At 42.2% G+C, this 23943-nt stretch overlaps 1 protein-coding gene across 2 annotated transcripts in view; it reads left to right on the forward strand.

Moving 5' to 3' along the window:
* LOC133017965 (guanine nucleotide-binding protein G(olf) subunit alpha) overlaps nucleotides 1-23943 on the forward strand; it is a 47156-nt gene that overhangs the window by 10765 nt on the left and 12448 nt on the right. Inside the window, exons 1-5 of one of the 2 annotated variants that reach the window (XM_061084238.1) lie at nucleotides 3418-3678; nucleotides 4088-4160; nucleotides 5044-5098; nucleotides 5216-5335; nucleotides 12727-12824. In XM_061084238.1, the coding sequence (XP_060940221.1) occupies nucleotides 3540-3678; nucleotides 4088-4160; nucleotides 5044-5098; nucleotides 5216-5335; nucleotides 12727-12824 (485 nt within the window). In that variant the 5' untranslated portion in view covers nucleotides 3418-3539. Of the gene's footprint in view, nucleotides 1-3417; nucleotides 3679-4087; nucleotides 4161-5043; nucleotides 5099-5215; nucleotides 5336-12726; nucleotides 12825-23943 lie in introns of those variants that run through there. The other variant, XM_061084237.1, reaches the window with a different exon arrangement.

A 23943-nucleotide genomic window follows, 5' to 3' on the forward strand; every position in this document is an offset into this window, starting at 1 on the left:
TTGTGTCTGAGGAGAACAACCCTAAAGACAAAAACAGTACACACACACACACACTGTAAATGGGTTGCCAGTTTGGGTCAGGGCCTAGTAGTTGTATACAGTATAAATATAAGTATATCATGTTTATACTTATACTCGTGTTTATACTCATATTTATACTTCTTGTATACTTTTTGTGTCTGAGGAGAACCACCCTAAAGACAAAACAGTGCACACACAAACGCAGACACACACACACACTGTAAATGGGTTGCCAGTTTGGGTGAGGGCCTAGTACTTGTATCACGTATAAATATAAGTATATATCATGTTTATACTTATACATAGTCTCGTGTTTATACTCATATTTATACTTCTTGTATACTTTTTGTGTCTGAGGAGAACCACCCTGAAGACAAAACAGTACACACATAGACACACAATGTAAATGGGTTGCCAGTTTGGGTGAGGGCCTAGTACTTGTATAACGTATAAATATAAGTATATCATGTTTATACTTATACATATACTCGTGTTTATACTCATATTTATACTTCTTGTATACTTTTTGTGTCTGAGGAGAACCACCCTAAAGACAAAACAGTACACACACAAACATACACACTGTAAATGGGTTGCCAGTTTGGGTGAGGGCCTAGTACTTGTATACAGTATAAATATAAGTATATCATGTTTATACTAATACATATACTCGTGTTTATACTCATATTTATACTTCTTGTATACTTTTTGAGTCTGAGGAGAACCACCCTAAAGACAAAACAGTACACACACAAACATACACACTGTAAATGGGTTGCCAGTTTGGGTGAGGGCCTAGTACTTGTATACAGTATAAATATAAGTATATCATGTTTATACTAATACATATACTCGTGTTTATACTCATATTTATACTTCTTGTATACTTTTTGTGTCTGAGGATAACCACCCTAAAGACAAAACAGTGCACACACAAACTGTAAATGGGTTGCCAGTTTGGGTCAGGGCCTAGTAGTTGTATGAAGTATAATTTCAGTATATAATGTTTATACTTATACATAAACTCGTGTTTATACTCATATTTATACTTCTTGTATACTTTTTGTGTCTGAGGAGAACCACCCTAAAGACAAAACAGTACACACACAAACATACACACTGTAAATGGGTTGCCAGTTTGGGTGAGGGCCTAGTACTTGTATACAGTATAAATATAAGTATATCATGTTTATACTAATACATATACTCGTGTTTATACTCATATTTATACTTCTTGTATACTTTTTGTGTCTGAGGATAACCACCCTAAAGACAAAACAGTGCACACACAAACTGTAAATGGGTTGCCAGTTTGGGTCAGGGCCTAGTAGTTGTATGAAGTATAATTTCAGTATATAATGTTTATACTTATACATAAACTCGTGTTTATACTCATATTTATACTTCTTGTATACTTTTTGTGTCTGAGGAGAACCACCCTAAAGACAAAACAGTACACACACAAACATACACACTGTAAATGGGTTGCCAGTTTGGGTGAGGGCCTAGTACTTGTATACAGTATAAATATAAGTATATCATGTTTATACTAATACATATACTCGTGTTTATACTCATATTTATACTTCTTGTATACTTTTTGTGTCTGAGGATAACCACCCTAAAGACAAAACAGTGCACACACAAACTGTAAATGGGTTGCCAGTTTGGGTCAGGGCCTAGTAGTTGTATGAAGTATAATTTCAGTATATAATGTTTATACTTATACATAAACTCGTGTTTATACTCATATTTATACTTCTTGTATACTTTTTGTGTCTGAGGAGAACCACCCTAAAGACAAAACAGTACACACACAAACATACACACTGTAAATGGGTTGCCAGTTTGGGTGAGGGCCTAGTACTTGTATACAGTATAAATATAAGTATATCATGTTTATACTAATACATATACTCGTGTTTATACTCATATTTATACTTCTTGTATACTTTTTGTGTCTGAGGATAACCACCCTAAAGACAAAACAGTGCACACACAAACTGTAAATGGGTTGCCAGTTTGGGTCAGGGCCTAGTAGTTGTATGAAGTATAATTTCAGTATATAATGTTTATACTTATACATAAACTCGTGTTTATACTCATATTTATACTTCTTGTATACTTTTTGTGTCTGAGGAGAACCACCCTAAAGACAAAACAGTACACACACAAACATACACACTGTAAATGGGTTGCCAGTTTGGGTGAGGGCCTAGTACTTGTATACAGTATAAATATAAGTATATCATGTTTATACTAATACATATACTCGTGTTTATACTCATATTTATACTTCTTGTATACTTTTTGTGTCTGAGGATAACCACCCTAAAGACAAAACAGTGCACACACAAACTGTAAATGGGTTGCCAGTTTGGGTCAGGGCCTAGTAGTTGTATGAAGTATAATTTCAGTATATAATGTTTATACTTATACATAAACTCGTGTTTATACTCATATTTATACTTCTTGTATACTTTTTGTGTCTGAGGAGAACCACCCTAAAGACAAAACAGTACACACACAAACATACACACACTGTAAATGGGTTGCCAGTTTGGATCAGGGCCTCCTCTAGAAGAAGAAGAAGAAGAAGAAGAAGAAGAAGAAGAAGAAGCAGTAGAAGAAGAAGAAGAAGCAGAAGAAGAAGAAGACTTCCACCATTACTGCTCCTCGCTGCTCAGTCTGATGAGTCCTCCATGTGAAAGCACCCGATGCTGTGGGTTAGTGTCAGAACGGAACGGAGGTGTGTGTTCCTCCTCCTCTTCCTCCTCTTCCTCCTCCTCCTCCACGGTGCTCGGCTACTTCCTGGTGCCACAGCGAGAGGCAGTGCTGAGTTAAAGCGACAGAAACACCGAGAGAAGGAAAAAAAAAAAAACCCGGAGCTGCCGAAGAGACGCGAGGGGCCGGAGACGCGACGGGAGCAGTTGACCGGATTCCCGCAGAACCCCGAAGAAGAACCCCCCTCCCCCCCGCCGCCGTCCTCTCGCTCGTCCCCTCGTCGTGTGTCCGCGTGTGTCTGTCCCTCCGGGGGGCCGTGTGTCTCCCGTGTGTCTCCGCGGAACCGAGGCGTCCTCTCCCGGGCGGCGAGCAGCTAGCGGGCGGTGTGGAGGACGGCTGGCTGCGGCTGAAGAGGACTCGTAGCGGGGGGAACGTCTTCCTCCCTCCGACGGAGGAACAGCCTCGCAGAGATTTTCCTTCCTCTCTCCCCCCCCCGCTCCCCACCCCCCCTCCCTTTTTTTTTATATATATATTTTATTTTATTTTTTTAACCATAGTCTCCCTCCCGTGTCGCCGCCGAGCCTCCCCCCTCACCCCCCCCTTCTCCCGACATCAGCCCTGGTGTTATTTTTTTCTACGTACATACGTTGTTATTTTTTTTTTTTTTTTGGCGTGTGTGTGCGCGTGTGTGGTGTGTGTGTGTTTTCGGTGTGTGTGTGTTGTGTTTTTTTTTTTGTTATTTTATTTTTTTTTAAGCGATTCCACAAGGAAAAGGGGGGCTAGGGCGACGGAAGATGGGTTGTTTGGGCAACAGCAAGACTGAAGATCAACGCATCGACGAGAAGGCTCAACGAGAGGCGAACAAGAAGATCGAGAAGCAGCTGCAGAAGGAGAGACAAGCGTACAAAGCCACACACAGGCTGCTGCTGCTGGGTAAGGCTGCTGCTGCTGGTGGTGCTGCTGCGGGGCTAGGCTGCCGGGGAAGGGTTAGCTAATCCCCGGCGTTTACCCAACACGTAGCCCCGTTTGACAGCGCTCGCAATAATATGTCATGGGGGTGGATATTGATGGAAGCGAGGCTCTCCAGCCACCGGAGCCTGCAATTAACTGGCTTCATCTCCCCCCCCAGTACCCCCCCCACCCCAACCCCACGACCACCACCACCACCACCCACCCTCCTCTCTCCCCCCCCCAAAAAAAGAAAAGCCAACATGGTACCGGAGAGGCTGTTTGTATTTACCAGCGTGTCTACGTGATATTTCATGGTTTTTCTCTCTCTCTCTCCCTCTCTCTCTGTGTGTGTGTCTGTTTGTGTGTGTGTGTGTGTGTGTTGTGTGTGTAGGTGCGGGAGAGTCCGGAAAAAGCACCATTGTGAAGCAGATGAGGATCCTACACGTCAACGGCTTCAACGCGGAGTGAGTGCAACATCAGCCCCGCCAGCCGCCGCTGCATGTGACACCGGTTCTCGTCCATGTACCCCCCCCACCCCCCCCCCCCCCCCCCCTTTGCTAATGCACAACACTGCCGGGGCCGGAGCTCAGCCCCCCACCCCCCCCACTACCCTCCCTCCCTCCCCTGAATTGGATTTTCCCCAGGCACTGCAGCGCCTGTTGGGCCCAGTATCCCAATGCAAAGCAGCTAATATCTGCTTTCTCCCTCTCTTTTCTCCTCTTCCTCCTCCTCTTCCTCCTCCTCCTCCTCCTTTCCGTGCACTTGTACACTTTATCATACATACGCGAGGATCCCAGATGCCAATTAATTCACTGTTTCCTGTTTCATGTGAGGGGGTGAAAGGTTGTGATCGACACGGGCCTATTGATGATTTGTTTTGCTGCAAGGCCTTGCATGGCATTGATCTTACCACTGGTCTATTTTAAACAGGCCCAGTACATGTCCGAGTCCGGTAAACTTTGCATGAAAATCCTCAGTCGTGAAGTGTTTGTGAATGGGAGGCCGGGTTTCTTTTTAAGCTAGGAGACACAATCCTGCAGCTTTAAGATACAAAAAAACACAAGAAACATCTCGACTACATCGTCATTTCCCTTTTAATGTTGCTTTGAATCAACCCTGACATACATTTTGAGGTTACCTCTTCTTCTACTGTCACGTATTCCCCCGCCTCGACCTCAATGTATATGTACATGTTGTCAAATTCTGTGTAACCCGGCAGTCACCCCCGTCTTACTCATAACCGTCCTGATTGAAGATGTGTTGTTTCTTTCTGATGTGGTTTTTCTGTTTTTGGTGACCGCTGCCTCACACGTCTGCTCTGTCCCCCCCCCCTTCAAAAAATGACAGAGAAAAGAAACAGAAAATCCAAGATATTCGGAAAAACGTGAAGGATGCCATAGTGGTGAGTGATCCCAGTGCAATCCCATTTCACTTGATTATTACGCAGGCGTACGATCAGATCTTTGTTTCATCCTGCTTAATGTTGGTCTTTTTTTCTCCCACAACTTCTGCTTTGTAGACGATAGTGTCTGCGATGAGCACTTTAATACCCCCTGTCCCGCTAGCCAACCCGGAGGACCAATTCAGAATCGAATACATCAAAAGCATAGCACCTCTCTCCGACTTTGACTATTCACAGGTAAGATGTTCACTAAGTTCTTCTGTGTGTGTGTGTGTGTGTTTGCAGATGTGAATATGAGACAAGGAAAGATGTCCTACAATGCTGCATATGTGGTTTTTTTTTATGTGTGTTCGTGTTAGTGTGGGTGTTGGATGGTATGTGATGAGAACATTCCCTTTTTTTTATGGCCGACAGTGTTGATCTTAGCGATACAGCTCAGGGGGTGCCGGATCAAATTTAGCCCTAATCAGCCTAATGTTGCCTTTTTTTCCATCTAACTTTATTTATAACAAAAGCTTAAGGTGTTTTCCTCTTAGTCTGGAAGTTAAGAATGAGAATGACGAGTATCCCGTGTGTTAATTCCCCATCAGAGCCCAAGCAGATGCACTGTATGTGGATTTGAATGCAGGCTGGAGCACATGGGATTCTTTTCAGTGTGTGATCAGCCGTTCAATAGCGTGAGGTCATGTGTTGGAAATGTAAATTATGTTATACATAATTTTGAAAGTGCTCCTTGTTTTGACACCGGTTTGTGCAGCACCGCCAAACAGGAATGACAAGTTTAAATAAATCTATGGATAAACTTTCAGGTTTGGATGTTTCTTTTCCATTAGTGCACTTTTATGGGAATCAAGCGGATGTGTTTTAACGTGAAGTCAGACTTCTTTTGGTTTAGTGATCATAACTTTTGCTGTTGTTACATCATGTTTCGACTGAGGTACCGAGTCATTCTAATGTATCAGCTGCTGCTTCCCTGAACACCGAAACCTTGTTTTTAGAGCTGAAACGATAAGTTGATTGAGCAACAGATTCGATAATTGATCAATTTTAAGCATCAAGTATTTTACAAGCAAAAACGACAAAGATTCTCAAGTTCTAGCTTTTCCAGTGGGAACATTTTACTACTTTACTCGGTTTTATATCGTTCTAAACTGAATCCCTTCTTGTTTTGGACTGTCGGTTGGACAGGGGCCTTTCAGTGATCGCCATTTTATACTGTACTTGTGGTATTTTGTAGATTAATGATTCATTAAGTCTTGTTTTATCTTCAGGCAAATATTTTATAACCTTTAAAATAAGCAGAAGTTTATGTGTGGTCTTGAGATTTTGCAATCATATGGTCTAGGATTTTTCCAACAAGGCCTCAAAGTTTGGCTATCGCTGGATCTTCATTAACCGGGCCTCAGGTCTGATCCACGCCATCAAAATGTGCCTTATCCTTAGAGTTGCATTGTCTTTTCATTGCAACTTGAAATCTTTGCATGATCTTTCTCAAGTTCCCGCGTCTCTTGGGGAATATCCACGAGTAGGGTTTTGGTGTTAATTTCCTGACAGGGTCCACAGTGAGAGTGTTAACAGGGCGGCAGTCGTCTGTGCTCCTGCGATGTTGTTGTGTTGTGTGAGGGCCGGGGCCGTGGGGAGAGCCGGCGTCGAGTTCCCAGGCCCGGTCAGGCCATCGGGAACAACATGGCTCTGTGTGGAGTGTCTGTGCTTGTCATCAGTCTCGGGCTTCACTTGTGCCGTCAGTGTCACCACTACATTGTCACTTAGTGCCACCAGGCATGACACCCAATACAGCCATGCAGGAACACGGCCAATCAGGAACCTGTGGCTTTCACCTGTTGGCGCCGGTTTGAAAAGTGGCAGCACAACTAACCTGGAAACTGTGGAACCGATGATGTCATGGAGAACTATGACTTAACTCTTGAGAAATATGCTGTTTCAGTGAAATTCGTTTTAGTAGCTCTTAAGCGATATTAGCTGCTTTCACACACCTGTAGCGCAACCCTGAACTTTTCTAAACATCACCCGCAGGAGTAATGTGTGAACGCAAACATCTGAATCAGTCGAACCAGACGTTAAACAAACTTTACCCGGCTAGCTTCCTATTATAAAGTCTGTGTAATGTCCAATGGAGCCCATGTGTGAATAGAGCATTGTCTGGAGAATTCACAATAGGCATCTTAGTGACGTTTCTATCGTTTCTACTGCACACCCCAGTTACCACCCGTCACCTAGACCAAACTGTACATTTCCAGTTGGTAAAAACACATCTTCATTTGTGTACTTCACTTATGAAAGGGAAACTCTGGACATTGTCTCAACGTCATGAGTGAAAACTGCTTAGATATTAACGATGGGTAAGAAGAAGTAGTTGCAGTAACTTTTGAAATCCTACTTTTCCCTGAGTGACTTGTTGTATGTGTAGGTGAAGAGAGGGTTGGTAATAGATCAGCTTGTGATATTACAAACATTTTACTTGGAATGCAACTGTTGATCAATTTGTCCGTCTAAATTTGTGAGATAATACCGGAAAGTTTCCATGAAAGGTTCCCATAGTGAAAGATGATATCTACAAATGTCTTGCTTTGGTCAGCTAATGGTCCAAATATCAAATATTATTAAATTTATAATGACATTAAACTTATATTCAGCTAATCTTCACATTTCAGAAGCTGGAACCAGAAGACGATCTATTGATTATCAAAACTTTTGCGAGGCACATTCTGTTGATCGTCTGATTCATAAAACAGAAAATCGTTTCAGCCGTAAATTTATTTCATTTTGGCTGCTGCTCTTTAAAAAACATCCTCAACAGATTCAGACTTTCTGGTCGCACATGTTTTGAAACCAGTGTCAGAACTGTGTTCCCAAGAATAGTCCTTTACTCTCTGTTGGAGATTGGAGAAAAGGTGTGTGTGTGTGTGTGTGTGTGTATATAAATATATATATATTACATTGACATATTAGTAGTTAAAAACCCTGACCCATAACATTCTCTTTCCTTCTCTGCGAGTAATCATTGTGTTTTCTGCCTGCTTCAATGATGAATGTGAATTATACTGCTGTGTCATTGTGACCCGTCCAATCTGTTTTATTATGGATATTATATTTTTTTGAAAACAAATTTTATAGTGATTCTCGAGTACTGTACAACTGTATATTGAGTTTGAGTTATTGGATATTGGGAATTAAGGATGGAAATGGAACTTGGCAGTGTTGTAAAGTTTGTGTGTCTTAGACAGAACAACGTTGGGACGTGATGTGTACGATAATTCAGAAAAAGGAGTTGTCGTGATCTGCGAGAGATATTATTTGAAGGAGAAGTTGATTAGGCTTCTCGTAAACAGTAGATTGCTTCCTGTTTGTTAGTCGTATGCCGATTTTAAAGCCAGGAAATGTACAGTTGATTCTGCTGTCTAAATTAAATGAAGTATCTTTTTGGGAAGTTACAAGATCGGCTTTTATTGAGGCAAGTCAGAAACAACATAAACGGCATGTGAGCTTCGCTGCAGTTGTATTTTCATACAGAGGAAATTTAGGATAGAACTCTCATTTAATTCTTAACCATATGATTTACCTGCATATTCATGAGAGTAAACCTTTGACAGTCAACAACATCCCATGCTTAGTTTTGATGATCTTTATCATCACAGCATCCATTTTTAAAAACTTTTTTCCTACAGCAGCTTGGAATAACAGGTTCCATGGAAAAAAGGCACGTATAACAAACTGTAGTCTATGCAAATGGAAACAAATGCCACTGCAGTCGCTACGCTAGCCACCCGACGGTGTGTGTCAGCTGAAGTGGAGCAAATTCAAATAAGCCCCAGCCCCTGTTTTGCACCAAGTTAGCTCTCCCTCTATCAGAAATGTGAAAGCCTTCTCCGTTCGGTGCTAAAACAAGCTGGTCACCGTAAAACACTGAACAGCATTGGAGACGTGCAGATGTTCTTCATATTCGCTCCCAACAAACACACAAAGATTAGGTCCACAAACGTTTATTCCTTGCTCGCAGATATGAGTTACAATCTGTTGTAACGCGGCTGCTGGAGAGGAGCTTCATACTCGGTCCGGCCCCACCCTTTGTGGAACTGATCTACTTTGTGGTGAGGTGCGGAGATACTGTACTGATGTACTGTTTAATCTCTAAACAGTAGCTAACGTTGTGTGCACCAGCGACAAAGTGTGTGTGTGACTACATTTAATGATGTCTGATTTGAGTTTACGGGCCAACCTGGGATAGTGACTTTCTGTTAGAGAACTTGACCTGATTTGTGCTTCTTCTTTTCTCCACCACAGCCGGGGGAAGGCTAACTCAGCGATAGCACTCCCTCTTACTGAATTCTTCTTCATGAAAAGGTTTTGTCCTAGAAGTTTTTTTTCTTGCATTTGATTAGTTGAGGATATGTGATTGGTGACATGGAGGGTTGTTCAGCTTTTTTGCAGTTGCCCCCTTTCTCCCGTGTCAGCTGAATTTGTCTTTACAGTTTAACTGAGGGAGCCCATAAAGTCACTGTGCAGGGTGATTGTTATCTAACACAGATATGAGATGGTGATTGTATCCCATGGAAGTCAAGTTTCTGTGCTGGTTGACTGCTACCTACCAGATATTCTTTCAAAATGAGATGATGATGGTTTTCAAGGGAGGTAGTTGGTTCTCTTCCTGGTTGTGACTGGATGAATATGAGTTTGCTCTGAGGCCAAAGGTCGCTTCTAAACAACCCGAGCATCCCGTCGCAACTGAGGATCCAAACCCTCCGAAGTCAAATCAGATTCAGGCCATTTTGTTCCCTGTGTCAGCCTGACCTATATGATTCAAGTGAAACCCTCCCAACTTGATGAACATCGAGACTAAGGCTGGACTGAGAATCAGTCATCGCAGAGCCACCAGAGAATCGGCATCTCATGGCCGTGGACTCGAGTGGCGGTGAACGGGGGGGGGGAAGAGCAGAGGAAAGAGTTAAAAAAGCTTGTGTTAAAGCAAATTCCCTTCTGGTCTCTTTCTGTGTTATCAGTTCCTCTGTAGGGCACTGCAGCACACACTGCATTTATTCAAAGGCCCAGTGTCACACGCCTCTGTGGAAAAGAGCCCTGAGGACCATACTCTGAGTTTTTTTTTTTTTCTGCTCTCCCTTCCCTGCCCCTTCCACCCTCTACCCCTCGTCCTCCCTCCATCGAGTCCCAGCGCTTGGTAGCTTTCGTTTGGGCCTTTCTTTGTTTTTTTTTTGAGCCCGTTTGTGGCGTTAAAACTTAGCGATAACAAATAGCAAAAGAATGTAATCAGCCTTGTTGAATCATATTGATATTAGTTAAGGTTGTGGTTAAAGTTTGAATGTAACCGACATGCAAGCAAATACAGGGAAGAAAGTAAATATGGCCTAATTTTCCCTTTTCCGTCTAGAGTTTGTCACAGCAGGTAAACTTCTACGTTACACAAAGCTATACCACGGCTGTTAAGTTGAAAATAATGCTTGACCGCCCTACCAGATAACATGATGGCATCATAGTGTTTAGGTTATTCCTGACTTATGCCTGAAGAGTGAGCCTATATTTATCTGTAACAAAAAAAGTAAACCACTATTCACATCTGTCTCTCTGTGTGAGACTTTCTCTGTGGACTGGATCAGTGGATTTCCTCCATGTTGAACTTAATCACCGGATCTGCCGAGAGGAGCTCTCCCGGAGCATGTGATCATTTATCAGGCTCCTTCTCCCTCTCTCGCTCTGGTTCGGGGCTATTTTCACCCTCTCCCCAGTCAGAGCGCAGAGCCAGTGCTGAGTGCAGAGAGTCATGTGGTGGTTCCAGGCGAGAGGAGGAGCCCATCTGAAAGACGTGCACAGAAGGCGACGGGGGATATTAGCCCAATCATCTTTGTTTGGGGCATACAGAGAGTCCTGGGAAATGTCTCAAAGTCATTGATAAGATGAGTTCCCCTCATAATGCTCCCCATTGTCCAGGAGCAGGAAGTCAGCTGAAGCACTGAGACTATGTATAGCCATTTACAGCATCAGGCTTATGGATGGATTTTGCACAGCAAAGGGTGCTGGCTATATTTTACGTAATTCATATATTTTTATATTCTATGGAGTTATCTAAATTTGATCACTGTTAGGCTATATCCTCCAAGTGTACCACCTTTGTTGCTTTAGCTTAGAGTTAGAGGAGAGAGCTTGTGACCAGAAAGTCATGAGTTTGATTTCAGGAACTGTTAGATAAACGTGTGTTGAGGAAGTGAACGAGAAACTCAGTTCACCTCCCTCTGCTTCTGCTCAGGGTGAGGCTTACAAAAATCATTTTCACTATCTGCTTTTAATTTTCTAGACTGAATTGATTAATCATTTGTTATATAACACATCACAAAACAGTGAGAACATTTCTAGACCTACCTGGATTTCTCCGAATCGCACATTGAATTTACCAAAATGTAAAACAAAGGAGAAAAACATTACATTCTCACATTTGAGAACATGGAAGCTTCAAATTTGTTGGCTGTTTATGACTTAAACTATGAATCACTCATCAAAAAAGATAAAAGCCAATTTCCTTTCAATCAGATAATCAATTAATGGACTAATCTTTGCATCAAGAGTATAGTAACTTACTACTGGAGTACTCTTATTACTATATAAGTTTAAAAAATATATATATTTCTTTGGAAATATAAAATCATTATTTTTTTAGTTTGGCAGACTTTTGATGCAGATTAATTAATAGTGAAAATAATCTATAATTAAGGCCATAATGAGAGGGATGTGATGTTTATGTTTACTCTTACAATCTCTTAGGTGTAATAATGTGATGTAAGACTAACTGCATGTCAGCTGTTGAGTAGTTTGTGCTCCGGTTTTGATGATTTCCATAAAGTAATTTGTTTTTGTGACTTCCGTCCTATTTAAAGAAATATTTCCACATTTCCAGGAGTACACAGAGATGGATATCTGTTAGCGTAACGCCCGGTAGCAAGGAGGAACAGCTAACCTGGCACCGTCCACAGTTGGAAAACAAAAATGCCAACTCATAATTTAAAAGCTCATTAGTCAGCACGTTATATATCTTACTTGTTTAATCCATACACACACACACACACACACACACACACACACACACACACACACACACACACACACACACACACACAGATATGTAAAAACAATAATTTCTGGTTTCACTGGCCAACTGTATTGAGCAATGGATCCTGCACAGGTTGCTGGCTGGGGTCTGTAGGCTTGATCGTACCTAACACACTCCAGGAAGCTGCACGCAGTTGTTGGTGCCCGGCACTTGTTTGACTAGAATTAAAAATACAAGTTTTTCTGCTCCTGCTGGTGGTGGAGCTTGATCAAAACAAGGCCTTGGTCCCTGTTCACAACAGTAGAAGATGGTGGCTGTGCCGGGCAGAAGTGCATATTTACTGTAGGTAGCTGTAAAACAAGTGTTTGTGAGTTTGCAGGGGTTCAACTGATGTATATTTTGTCATCAGAGGGTATAATCTTAGGTATGGAAGTTGAATGTGTTCACCAGAGAAACTAATATCTACCACGTATGTACCATGTTTTCATTTGGCAGGTTACAGTTATGTGTGTTTGTTTGTTTCTTCATGATTTCTTTTCTCTTTTCCCCTCAGGAGTTCTTTGATCACGCAAAGAAGCTGTGGGATGACGAAGGAGTGAAGGCCTGCTTTGAGAGGTCCAATGAGTACCAGCTCATCGACTGCGCACAATAGTGAGTCAAAACTTGAAGATATTTTTTTTTACTGCTGCGACTTTGAGCTTTGCAAAAGACTGTTCACGAAAAGAGGTTAAAAAAAAAAAAGATTTGCTCTCGAGCACATGCTTTGCTGTATGCACTCAGGTATGTGTAGCTATAAGATACCGTGAGGAGGAGAAGTGAGCCGGTTCAACTTTCACAGCCCTTCGAACTATTGTCACGCCGCTCCGTCTGTCGTGTCACGCTTGAGGTGAAAGCTGTGCAGCGTGTGCTGGTGTCGTGCCATGCGTGGATATGGTCGAGATGTATTTACTCTGGGTGTGGCAAGGCAAGCAGCAGTTGTATAATGGGAAACGTGGTCTCAGACTTTTGGACTCCACTGTATATCTTTCTCACGTCTGCATGTTTGACAATTCACCATGGCGATATGCAAAGCCTGCGCCGCCCTGTATTCGTTTTATCCAACCGTAGAGTTCAGTGGATTTATATTGATAATGTTTTTTGACTGTAAAGCTGCTGCAGTTTTTATTATTTCACTGTTGAGGGGCGTAAAAATCAACCTGTGGAGATAATAGACAGACAGTTCAGTGTGTCTCTTTGGACAAAAGCAATGTGGGTCAAGTTTTTTATATATATTTTTTTATGCATCGTACTTTTGATACTGTAGTTATGAAATTCTGATGGCTCCTGTGTGGCAAGGTTGATGCCCCAGATTGTTTGGAAGGCGCCTACAGTACCGTGGGCCACCGTGGGGAGCTGGTTATAAACAGCAGAGTTCTGTTGTCGGTAAAAGGAAGTTTGGATATGCAAAGTGATTCACTGATTTCTGTGCTCTCCTTCTGCTTCCTCTCTGACTCACCTCTGGATTCACATGTAAATATGAGGACATGCACACGGTGCAGACTCCGGAGTGCAGTCCACTGAAAGTTGTCCCCTCCCCATCCCAAAGGTTGTCTCCCTTTATCGCAGAGGGTTCCGGTCAAAGGCCCACTTTATCAGTGACTGGGGATATTGTCTTGTTGTGAGCGATCTGTGAGCCTGTGTTACATGGGCGTAGACTTGTGTTTTTTTATTTTTTAAAGATGGTATAGCACGTAGACAAACATGCTTTAAGCGTCTTTCCTGATTGTCTTTCCGTTCCTTGGACATACATTTGACTCTAGGTCAAGTCTTCCCTGGTTGCTCTGCCTGATAGCAGCTTCCATAGAAAGGGGAGAGATAGTCAGGTGATGGTTGGAGAGTCACATGAATCTGTAAGGTGGAGCTGTTACAGTCCAGGGCCTGTGTTTGTCTTTTCTGCTCTGTCTGCGTTTGTGTGCGCTGCGACTGCACAATATCTCAAAGAGCATCTTGTGTGTGTGTGTGTTTTTTATTTTTAAGTTAATATCCCAGTATCATAATGACACCACACAGAGCGGTATAACAAACATCTGTAAACACACTGGTCTTTTGAATGCTGAATTCATAAACCATATTCTCTATTAGTAACTGACACCACAGGGGCTTGTCTGAGGCCCTGAAAATACAGTTGTCCTGTGACATAAGTAAACATTAACCGAGTGAAATGAAGACAGTGAAGAGAATACATTATTTAGATTGAGCGCTGCAGGTTTATGTGTGACTTTTCTTCCGTTGGAGTGTGTGCATTGGTTTTGAAACTGGTACTTAACTTAACAAATATACAAAACTGTGTGTCTTGACTGGCAGTTCAGTTGTTGATTATTTGTGTTTTGTTACTCAGGTGATCTTGTCTACATTAAAGTATTAATATACATATTAGATTTTTTTGAGAATGAAAGTGAATGAAAATGACTCTCTCAAAAGCTTTCAGTTATACAGAAAGACTCTTTAGATCGGGAATGTTCAGTTTTCATATTTGCAATTTGCAGCAAATCTCACTCTTCTGTAAAAACATCATAATATATGTCTTTTGTCAGGATCATGTGCTTGATTGAAGTCTGGTATTTGTCAGACGACATGGCCTCTCACTTACTTCCTCTCTCCGTTTTAACCTCTGTGTGAACTCTTCTGATGGAGGGCATTCAGAGATACTCTGTCCTACATGGCAGCAGACCTGTCGGTGTGAACTTCACACACACACCTAAACACACACATGCACACATACACACCATCTATTGTTATTATGATCACTTAACTACACTTAACTTTGTCAGCCGCTATCCTGTGCAACAGTGGCAGATGGCCTCTGCAGCCAACTGGTTTCAGGGGAAAGGAGCACAGCTCACAAGTTAGGATTCTGGCCGGATTTAACTCATATTTTGGTGAATGGTCTGTTATGTTATTTCGACTTTTCTTGTGTGTGCAGAAAATTAGATTTTCCAAGTTCTGATTTTGTCCCCTGTTCCTCTTATCTACCGATGTTCAGTTCAGAAAGCTGTAATTTCACGTTTTATTCTTGTTCTTCACACCTGCTGACTCCTCATTGTGTCTGTGATCACAGTGTTTTCAGTCATACTTGAAAGTAAATTGTAGAGGAAGTTGGTTTACATGTTGCTGCTTGTGGTAGAAACAGATTGGCAGGCAGCAAGCTAACATGCTAACGCTCTAGGACCGTGTCATGAAATCCCCGTCGAAGCACAGGGGAAGATATATATATATGTAGTGTTTATATTTTGTGAAGGCACATTATATACCTCTGCCGCTTCATCCGTGTTGTCCTTCACAGACCTTGCTCCCCTGGCAGAATCTTTTTTCCAGCGCCAGGCGACCCATTGGACAGAGGCACAGGAAATAGGCCTGGGCCGATGGCAGGCGCTTGTTATGCCAAAGAGCATGTCCATATCGATGCATTTGGAATCCTGTCACCCATTGATCTGCCCTCTGCATTGCACATTTATACGTTTTAAGAGCACAGATATGTGTCTGCCAGTTGATTGATTACAAGCTATTTTCGGCTGCAGTGGGCTGGTTCCATTGCAATGCTTTAGATGGACATTTTTTCACACGCAAATCTGAACCTCTCACTTTTTTCTCTCTTGTGTGTGAGTGCTTGTTTGCAGTCCCCCAGCAAATATGAGAATTCATGACACAGTTCATGCACTGAGGTATTCCTAACTGTAGTCGGATGATTACTGTCCAGTGTTGGATGATGTTTGGGCTGTGATGAATCTCTGTGTGTGTTGTTGTTGTGCGCAGTGGCTGGGATGTCTGGTTACAGCAGCAGGGGCTGAGCAGAGCTGCCCTGGATGGAGCTGGAGTCTGTGAATGTAACTGGAGAAATGAGGCTATGAAGAGTGATACAGCAATAGAGTTTATTTCCTGCACTAAGAATGAGGCTTTGGACAGAGGTAGAGCTGATACTGGGCTAGGAAACAAGAGTGTTACGACTCGAGTTTGCTAAAGATGCAGAAATATGCTTCTAAAATCAAACTTTTTGTTCTTTAAAATATTTGTATATAGTCTCATTTGATAAAGTAGGACGGATTATTTAAGAAACATCATATTTTTTTCCCAAAGGCTCAGTGAAAAAGAGGACACTGATGAGGAATATTTAATTCGCCAGCTTGTGATTGAATTTAACCTGATTTACTGTAATAGAATGATAAGAATGTAAAACTTAATTTAGTGTTCATTATAACTGAAACATTTTTTTGACTAGTTAATAAGGTGAATGACAAAAAAACAACCTGAAACTATTTATATAATGATTAAAATTTTGGGAGACAATTTAAAGACGTGAGCTTTTTACTGTTTTCTGACACTCACAGTCCAAAAGATATAACACATAATCAAGAAAACAAGTGGTAGGTTAGTTGATCTGTTCGTTAACCTGCAGCCTTTACTTGCTTTAACCAAATGTTACCCATATTTTGATGTCCTTGTCTTTTCAAACAAATTAATCATGTGACTGATTCACTTAACGGAAACTTCCTAGTTATTAATTGCCAAAGTCCCATCAAGAATGGACCTTGATCACGTCGCTCGACACGATGCTCACACACACACACACGCACACACACACGCACACACGAATACACATAAGAATGCAAAACACACACACATACAATATATACAGAATAAATCCAGGAACAGAGGTTTTATCTTGAGGGAAAGGCTTGGTCTTTAAGTGTGGTTTGGAAAAGTGTTCTTCACAAATGTTATTGACACAGAAAACTCCTTTGAGCTTTTTAAATACCTAAAGTTAAGTACACACAGCTCAGAATGTGTTGTAAAGCTACTTTTGTTCTTTCATTATCATTTATTCAGCAAATTACTTGATCGATTCATGGTTAAGGTGAAAAAAGGTAAAATAATAGTGAAGTTATTCTCAGTGAATTCGTCTTCTGCTGTTCTCTGGACTAAAAACATTTAACTTTAAAAATAATAATGCTGCTATGAGGAATGTTTGAATTCACAAGCAGCAGTGTAGTTGAGGGTGAAGTGTTGTGTGGATGGCCCAGGATGGAGTGGCACCGCTGGGACGGGACCAGTCTCCAGCAGTCCTGGAGATGGGGCCGGGTTGTTGATAGACATATCTAAGACTGGGTCTGGTTCTTGGCCTAGGCTGGGGCTGGGGTGTAGTGCTGGTCACGGGACTCTGTCACCAGCCTGGGGGCCACTGACACAGTCATCTGGGGCAGTAAAGTTCTAAGAATGGCCGGTATTGTCAGCCAGCCCAGGCCCCTGAAGCTCCTACAGAAACAGAGGGGCTACGCTTCGCAAACAGTGGCTCTCCTCAATAAGAAGCCTCTTCTGTTCACGGAAGAGCCCGAGAGAGCGATATTTATACACTGGCTGCATGTCACCACTGCTTTTTTTTATGTCACCAATAAGTTGCCTGATTTCTTCATGTTTTAGCTGATTTGATGTACAAACAGCACCAGGGGATAAGGCTGAGCTCCGGGTGTCTCTTAACATGTCTCAACTGATCTGCGCGGTTTTTTATCACTTAATAAAAAACTTTTTTTTTTTTTCAGATTGGTTATCAAGTTATTTTTAATGCATGAGAAATGGATTTTCCACTGGGATGTTTGTCTCACTGCAGCCAGAGCACCGTTTGAAATTGTGTTAAACCTTTATGGACTGTATTGTTTTATTCACTTTAGGGCTGAAGTCACTATTTGAATTTATGCATTTAAACAGTATGAAGCTGAAAGTGTGTTAGACGATCACATTCTGTACTGATTACTATAATGTTAAGTCTGTATCTGAAGGACAGTGATGGACTAGTATGTATTAGGGGAAAGAGGAAAATTACAAACAATGCAGCAGCACAACTAACTTTCTCCACAATGTTAAACACTGCTGCAAATATTACAGATGAACACATAACTATCAAAATGCAAAGCAATCAGTAAAAATACGTCCGTAGTTCAGATTCAACCCCTCAAAAGATTATGAAACGGCACTTATCTTATTTTGAAAAGTGCTTTTGAATGTAAATGAATTGTTTATACATAAGTTTCTTACATTCATGTCATGTAGTTTAGTGCTTTATCCACGTACAGTAAACAAACTCTTGAAAAGGCTAAAATGTTTTTCAGCTCAGTTTATCTGTTTCCTCTTCAAGAACAGAATAAATGATGTTGACTCGAATGTTTACTGTGGCTGAATTCAAATCATAATTATAACTAAACTAATCGTAAAAAAATAAACACTTTATTCATAAAAAGAATCATAAAAGGAAAGATTAACAAAAACCTTTGTGTCACTTGCTAAAATCAGATGACCCTGCTGTCAGCTGACTGAGAAATAATCAAAGGGGGCACTATGGAAGTGTGTGTGTGTAGTTGTGTGTTTGTGTGCGTGATTTCTGAGGAAGAGGAAGGAGTGGTTTTGAGCTGAACTGTAGAATCTGATCTACTGGAAGCTCAGTTTGACTCCATCTTCACAAACCACTGTCCTTAAGGTTGTTAGAGCCCCCTGTGGGACTGACTCTCTCTCTCCCTCTCTCTCTCTCCCACTATCCCTCTTCCTCTCTCGCTCTCTTTCTCTCCCTCTCTCTGTCTATTCAGTCCTCTCTTGAGGCCAGAAAGCGACAGATAGAGGATGTTGCAGAACACATGAGAACACATGTCTTTCCCTATATGAAGTCTTTTCCAAAGTGGTGTGTGGGGCGGTGGCATCATTTAAACATTTAACATCTTCACGTTGAACAGTAAGGGCCTCAGATTTAGTGTTACTGTAAGCGTTAATGGCTGTTTCTGTCCATTAGCTAAGTGTTTTAACGTGCTCTGCTGGGTGTTGTGGAAGTTGTAGACGCGTAAGCTATCGGCCTGACCTGGTGCATTTGGAAATGGTTAAGAGAGCCTAAAGCTGCTCAGCATAGCATGCTACATGTCACAAGATTAGCTACACTGCCGGTGTGTTTTTATTTTGTTTCCAGAGACCAGAGGCTCTGACAGACTGTATTCTGTTTCGTCAGTAAGTTGGATCACATTGGAAAGACCGCACTGCTCTATAGAACAAGATATGCATCTTGAACAGTGTATATCTTGTGTAAATCTCTATTGAAATGCATGAGAATAAAAAACAAACGTTGGTCAACATGTCAAAATATAGGATGTTCGGATTGTTAGGTTTGTGATTATAGGTTTGTGTTAATTGTTAGTTTTTTGTCTCTCTGTCCTTAAACGTGAACAGTGTTGCAGAGGAAAATGGGAATTTATGTCCCACTTAAAGAAGGAGAATTGTAGCTATAAATAGATTTTTATTTTTGGGTTAAAATGTGCGTCCATTTTAAAGGACAGACAGAGACACAGAGTGAGGCTGGTGAATGGCGGATATCTGCTAGTCTGTTAGTGTGTGCTGACTACACACACACACACGCACGTAGACACATGCACATACCTTTCTCTCTATCTCTCACACACACACACACAGACACACACATGAACACACGCACACCCTGCTGTTGACCAGGAGTGTAAAGGCACAGACTGCTGGAGGACAGCAGTGGCGCTGCAGGTTTCTTGCAGAGAGATTGTGGAATGGTCGTCCATAGACCCCCTCCTCTCTCTCTCTCACGCTCTCTCTCTCTCTCCATCGAGGCTCCCCCCACTCCCCCCCCCCTGTCGCTCCCTTTTCTCCCCCTCCCCTTCCACCACCACCACCCCCCACCCCCCTTAGAGCTTATGTAAACTAGCTGTGGAGCCAGGGCAAGCTATTTTTAGCAACAGTACTGCAGAGCAGAAACGGAGGGTCACGTGTGCGCAGCCGAATCAAAGGGAGTATCCCGGCAATGCGCTGTAAACAAAGGGAAGGTCAGTAGCAGAAGGTGAGACACAAAACGCCTCTGTGTTGGTTTTGTGTGTGTGTGTGTGTGTGTGTGTGAGAAAGGGAAAGAGAGGGAGTGAGTGAATACACACACACACTGCCTCGCCATACCTTCTCTTCTCTTAATGCCCTGACATAAACAAATCATGGCGAGTGTATTAATGCCCCCATATTCTTTCCTGCTAACTCTGACACACACTAAACACACACACACACACTACACACAACACACACATTGTTAGAGACAGTGGGGGGGGGGGGGGGGGGGGGGCTGGATTGATCAAAGCAGGGTATGACACGCGAGGAGACATTTTGCTGTCTAATCATGACAGGGGCTCCCAGCTCCTCACTCTCTCCTGCCTGTCAGGGCGAGCAACCACAGACTGGGAGTCATGCAGACAACCCCCCCCCCCCCCCCCCAAAAAAAAATAAAGCACATGACCATGTGTGCTTAGCATTACCATTAGCATGTTTTGTTTTCTATCACATTTGATGTGGAACCCCTCCTGGCGCCGGCTCAGAGCTGGGCCTGCCTGTGTTTACACTGTATGCTCAGGTTGTGAAGCCTGTAGGCCCGGCTAGCAGCGAGGCTAACGGCTAGCAGCGTCCAGCCACACCCAGGCAACAAGGTCTCCCTCCACCTCCGCCACTAGTCAAACAAACCTCAACTTTCACCTCCTGTGGAATGTGGTCAGAGGCAGGCATGTAGATATTTATAGAAATGGTTTATTTTGTATTTTTCTGTCACTGGTTTGTTTCCTCAGACGGATTGAGCCGCTGCCTGCTTCATCAGGCTAGGTTGAAGGAGGTAGCTCGGAGGCTAAATTAAGTAAACATCCGGCTCCAGCACAAACGCTTTTGGTTGGATGATTTATTGTTGTAGGCGTTCTTAACCTGGGATTCTGGAGCATCTCCGTACTGATAACCACTGAGTAAATACTGGTCCGTATCAATCTTAAAGTGTCCTGACAAGATAATATGCGATGTCAGGGGCGTATCTAGTTCCTCTTTGTATGCCTTTGTGGTTCCTCACAGTGATACTGTACTGTACTCAAAATCAATATTTATTTAGAAATTTAATTCCCGTCCACACTTTGTGTTTTTACAGCTGCTACAGGTTAAACAAAGGCGTAATGTTTATATGCTGCTTTGTGCATATTAGTAATTATATTTATTTAGTAATGTGTCTTCCTGTTTCTGCTGCAGCATAAACACTGGAAACTTCGTCAAAACCCTTAAAGTCTTATGATTCTGTGGATTTGTTTTGAAAGGCTTCTGTTTAGACCGTTTGTTCCAGGGGGTTTACGTGTATGTACGTATTGTTGACTGTGTACAGTGATTTTAGCTTTGTACTTTTCATGTGGCTCTGTTAAGCTTTTTATCTTTTGTCTGTGACAATCCCAACTTAACTTCCTTATCAAAACAAGCCCATTAAATGATTGGTGGTTGAGTTACAGAGAATTAGTTTGTAACTATTTTGGAAACTGAACAATCATCCAAGTAGTTTCCCCGAAGACAATTTGTCTTTGTGAGTATAACATACTTTCAACTTAGCTTTTGGTGAGCAGCCAAACTCTCTCACGTTGTCAGCTGGTTCTGTTTATACCTGTAGTTTTTTACCAGTGTCATTTTGTGGGGCGCACGGTGCGATCACTCGCCTCAGGACACACTACAGCACTTAGTTCATCAGTGTACAGTGACAAACATAAACCTGTTGTAGTTTTGTAAATATGGAAATGAATGGACTAAAATTATAATATGAATTGTCATAATGCCTAAACAATCCTTCCATCACAAAAGACCAGCTACAGTATATATAGAGTGCTGTCATTTTTTGCTTTCATCAGGATTAGACACACACAGACACACACAAGCAGTTAGAGGATTTTAAACGGGACCTATGTCATATATAATATTACAGTAACAGTTTTTGAACTGCGGTGAGGTGGCGCTCTGAGCTTTAGGCATCTTAAGTTCTCCAGCGTCCAGATAAAAAATGGAGCAGGTTTACTAAACAGTTGCCTGAGTAACATTTAACGAGAACAACATTAGCTTTTACGTTTCTTGACTGCAGCCGTTTTAGTGCATTTCCCTTACATATGCCATCATTAACCAGGGCATTTATAAAAAAAACAAATGTTATACATGATTGTGATTAAGAAACTCGATCCCCCCGTTATGTCTCACAATGAGCAGGTAATGGGTGAAGAGGTTTACCAGACACAGATGTCCTGCTGTAATCTTTGTTTGCTGCCCACGCTGATATCGCTGATCAGATCGAACATTTACAGATGGATTTGAGAAGTCGCCATTCCCCAATAACCATGCTCCGTTTTCTCATTGTAGCTTTACAGTTTGTTTTCAGAGCCTTCACACTGGAGGTAAAGTGCAGTCAGGTAATATAAGCTATGACTGTGGATATACAAATGAAAATTAATCGAATGGAATTGGATGAGGCGGTGCTCACAAACACTGGGTGCGCTAGCATAGTAGCATTGGCTCGACTGCATTGTTGTGGTATTTTTAATTGCACAATGTGACTTTATTTAGTTTCTTGTTGTGTAATTATGGGCTGCTTTACACTGGGCTTTGCAACAAGGGAGGAGGGAGGCGTTTTGAGTTTTTTTTCTTACTGAGCAGTCCAGTATGTTGAGAAATTAGCGATGAAGCAAATGAACCACAGAAAAGGGTTTGGTGTGATAGACTGAGCACATCTTAGAGCTGTGTACGCGTGGATTGCAATCAGCAGAGTTATGCATCAGCTTAGGGTAGTATTATTATTTTGTACAATAAACCACTGGAATAATCTGCAGTACCCGTGTCGTCCGCTGACCCTGAACTCACCTGCTCGTAGTCAAAGTAATGACACTGTACTCTGAGTAATCTGTTCAGATATCCCACTAATCACCAACACATCAAATCACTTCAAATCCATTTCCCCAGATCTGCTGCCATCACAGACACGACCGAGTGGACTAATTTGGTAATTTGTACAGACTAGCTGCTCCCCAGTACATTAAAAGCTGCTGTGAGGTTTGGGCCCATCTCACAGGACTGCTATTGACTGCTCTGGGACTTGTGGCATCCTTATCAATTATCCCCAGCGTTCAGCTCTCAACTCGTATAACCCTGTGCGTCTTATTCATCACAACTGACACTGTGTGTGCCAGGTTGGGACAAAGACTCACTAACTTTGTGTGTGTCTCTCTAAATGCTACAAACAACACACTACAGTACTCTCTTTGCTGAAAATCAGACTTATTTTGGGGTTTGTGCTAAAAAAACGGCAACACTCTCCAAAAAAATCTGTCTTCTTGGGCCTAAATTCTGCTGTTCCCCGGAATCGAATGCATACACACAGACGGTGACACACATACGATGTGGAGGCCAGCACAGAGCATGGTGCTGCTTTGTGTTGATGTATGGGAGAGTCTGGGAATGGAAGGATACGAGTGCAGCCTGGCTTAGGAAGAGACGGGGGGGATAGATAGAGAGAGAGAGAGAGAGAGAGAGAGGCAGAGGCAGAGAGAGAGAGGGAGAGGAGTGGTATGGACTGACTGGGGTTGCCATGGGAACCCAGCTGCTAAAAGCAGGCAGGGTCAGTGAGGAAGAGAGGCTGTATGCAGCAGGAGCGAATGGATGCCACCTGGAGGCTGGTTTGTAAACTACACAAACATCACACAGGCCTGCACATCTACAAAATACATCCAGATAATCTACAAGTTTAAAATCTTCAACTTAAATGAAATGAACTCATTTATTTATTGGGATTTCTGTCCTCTTGTGTTACTAATCACCTGCCAGTTCATCCTGCACAGCTTGATTCAGACTTATGCAATGTGCACTGACCTCACTGTCTGATATTAGTCGCTGCTTATTGAGCTTTTATTAGGAGAAA

This window comes from Limanda limanda, chromosome 13 (assembly GCF_963576545.1).
Source record: "Limanda limanda chromosome 13, fLimLim1.1, whole genome shotgun sequence".
Classification (NCBI taxonomy): domain Eukaryota; kingdom Metazoa; phylum Chordata; class Actinopteri; order Pleuronectiformes; family Pleuronectidae; genus Limanda; species Limanda limanda.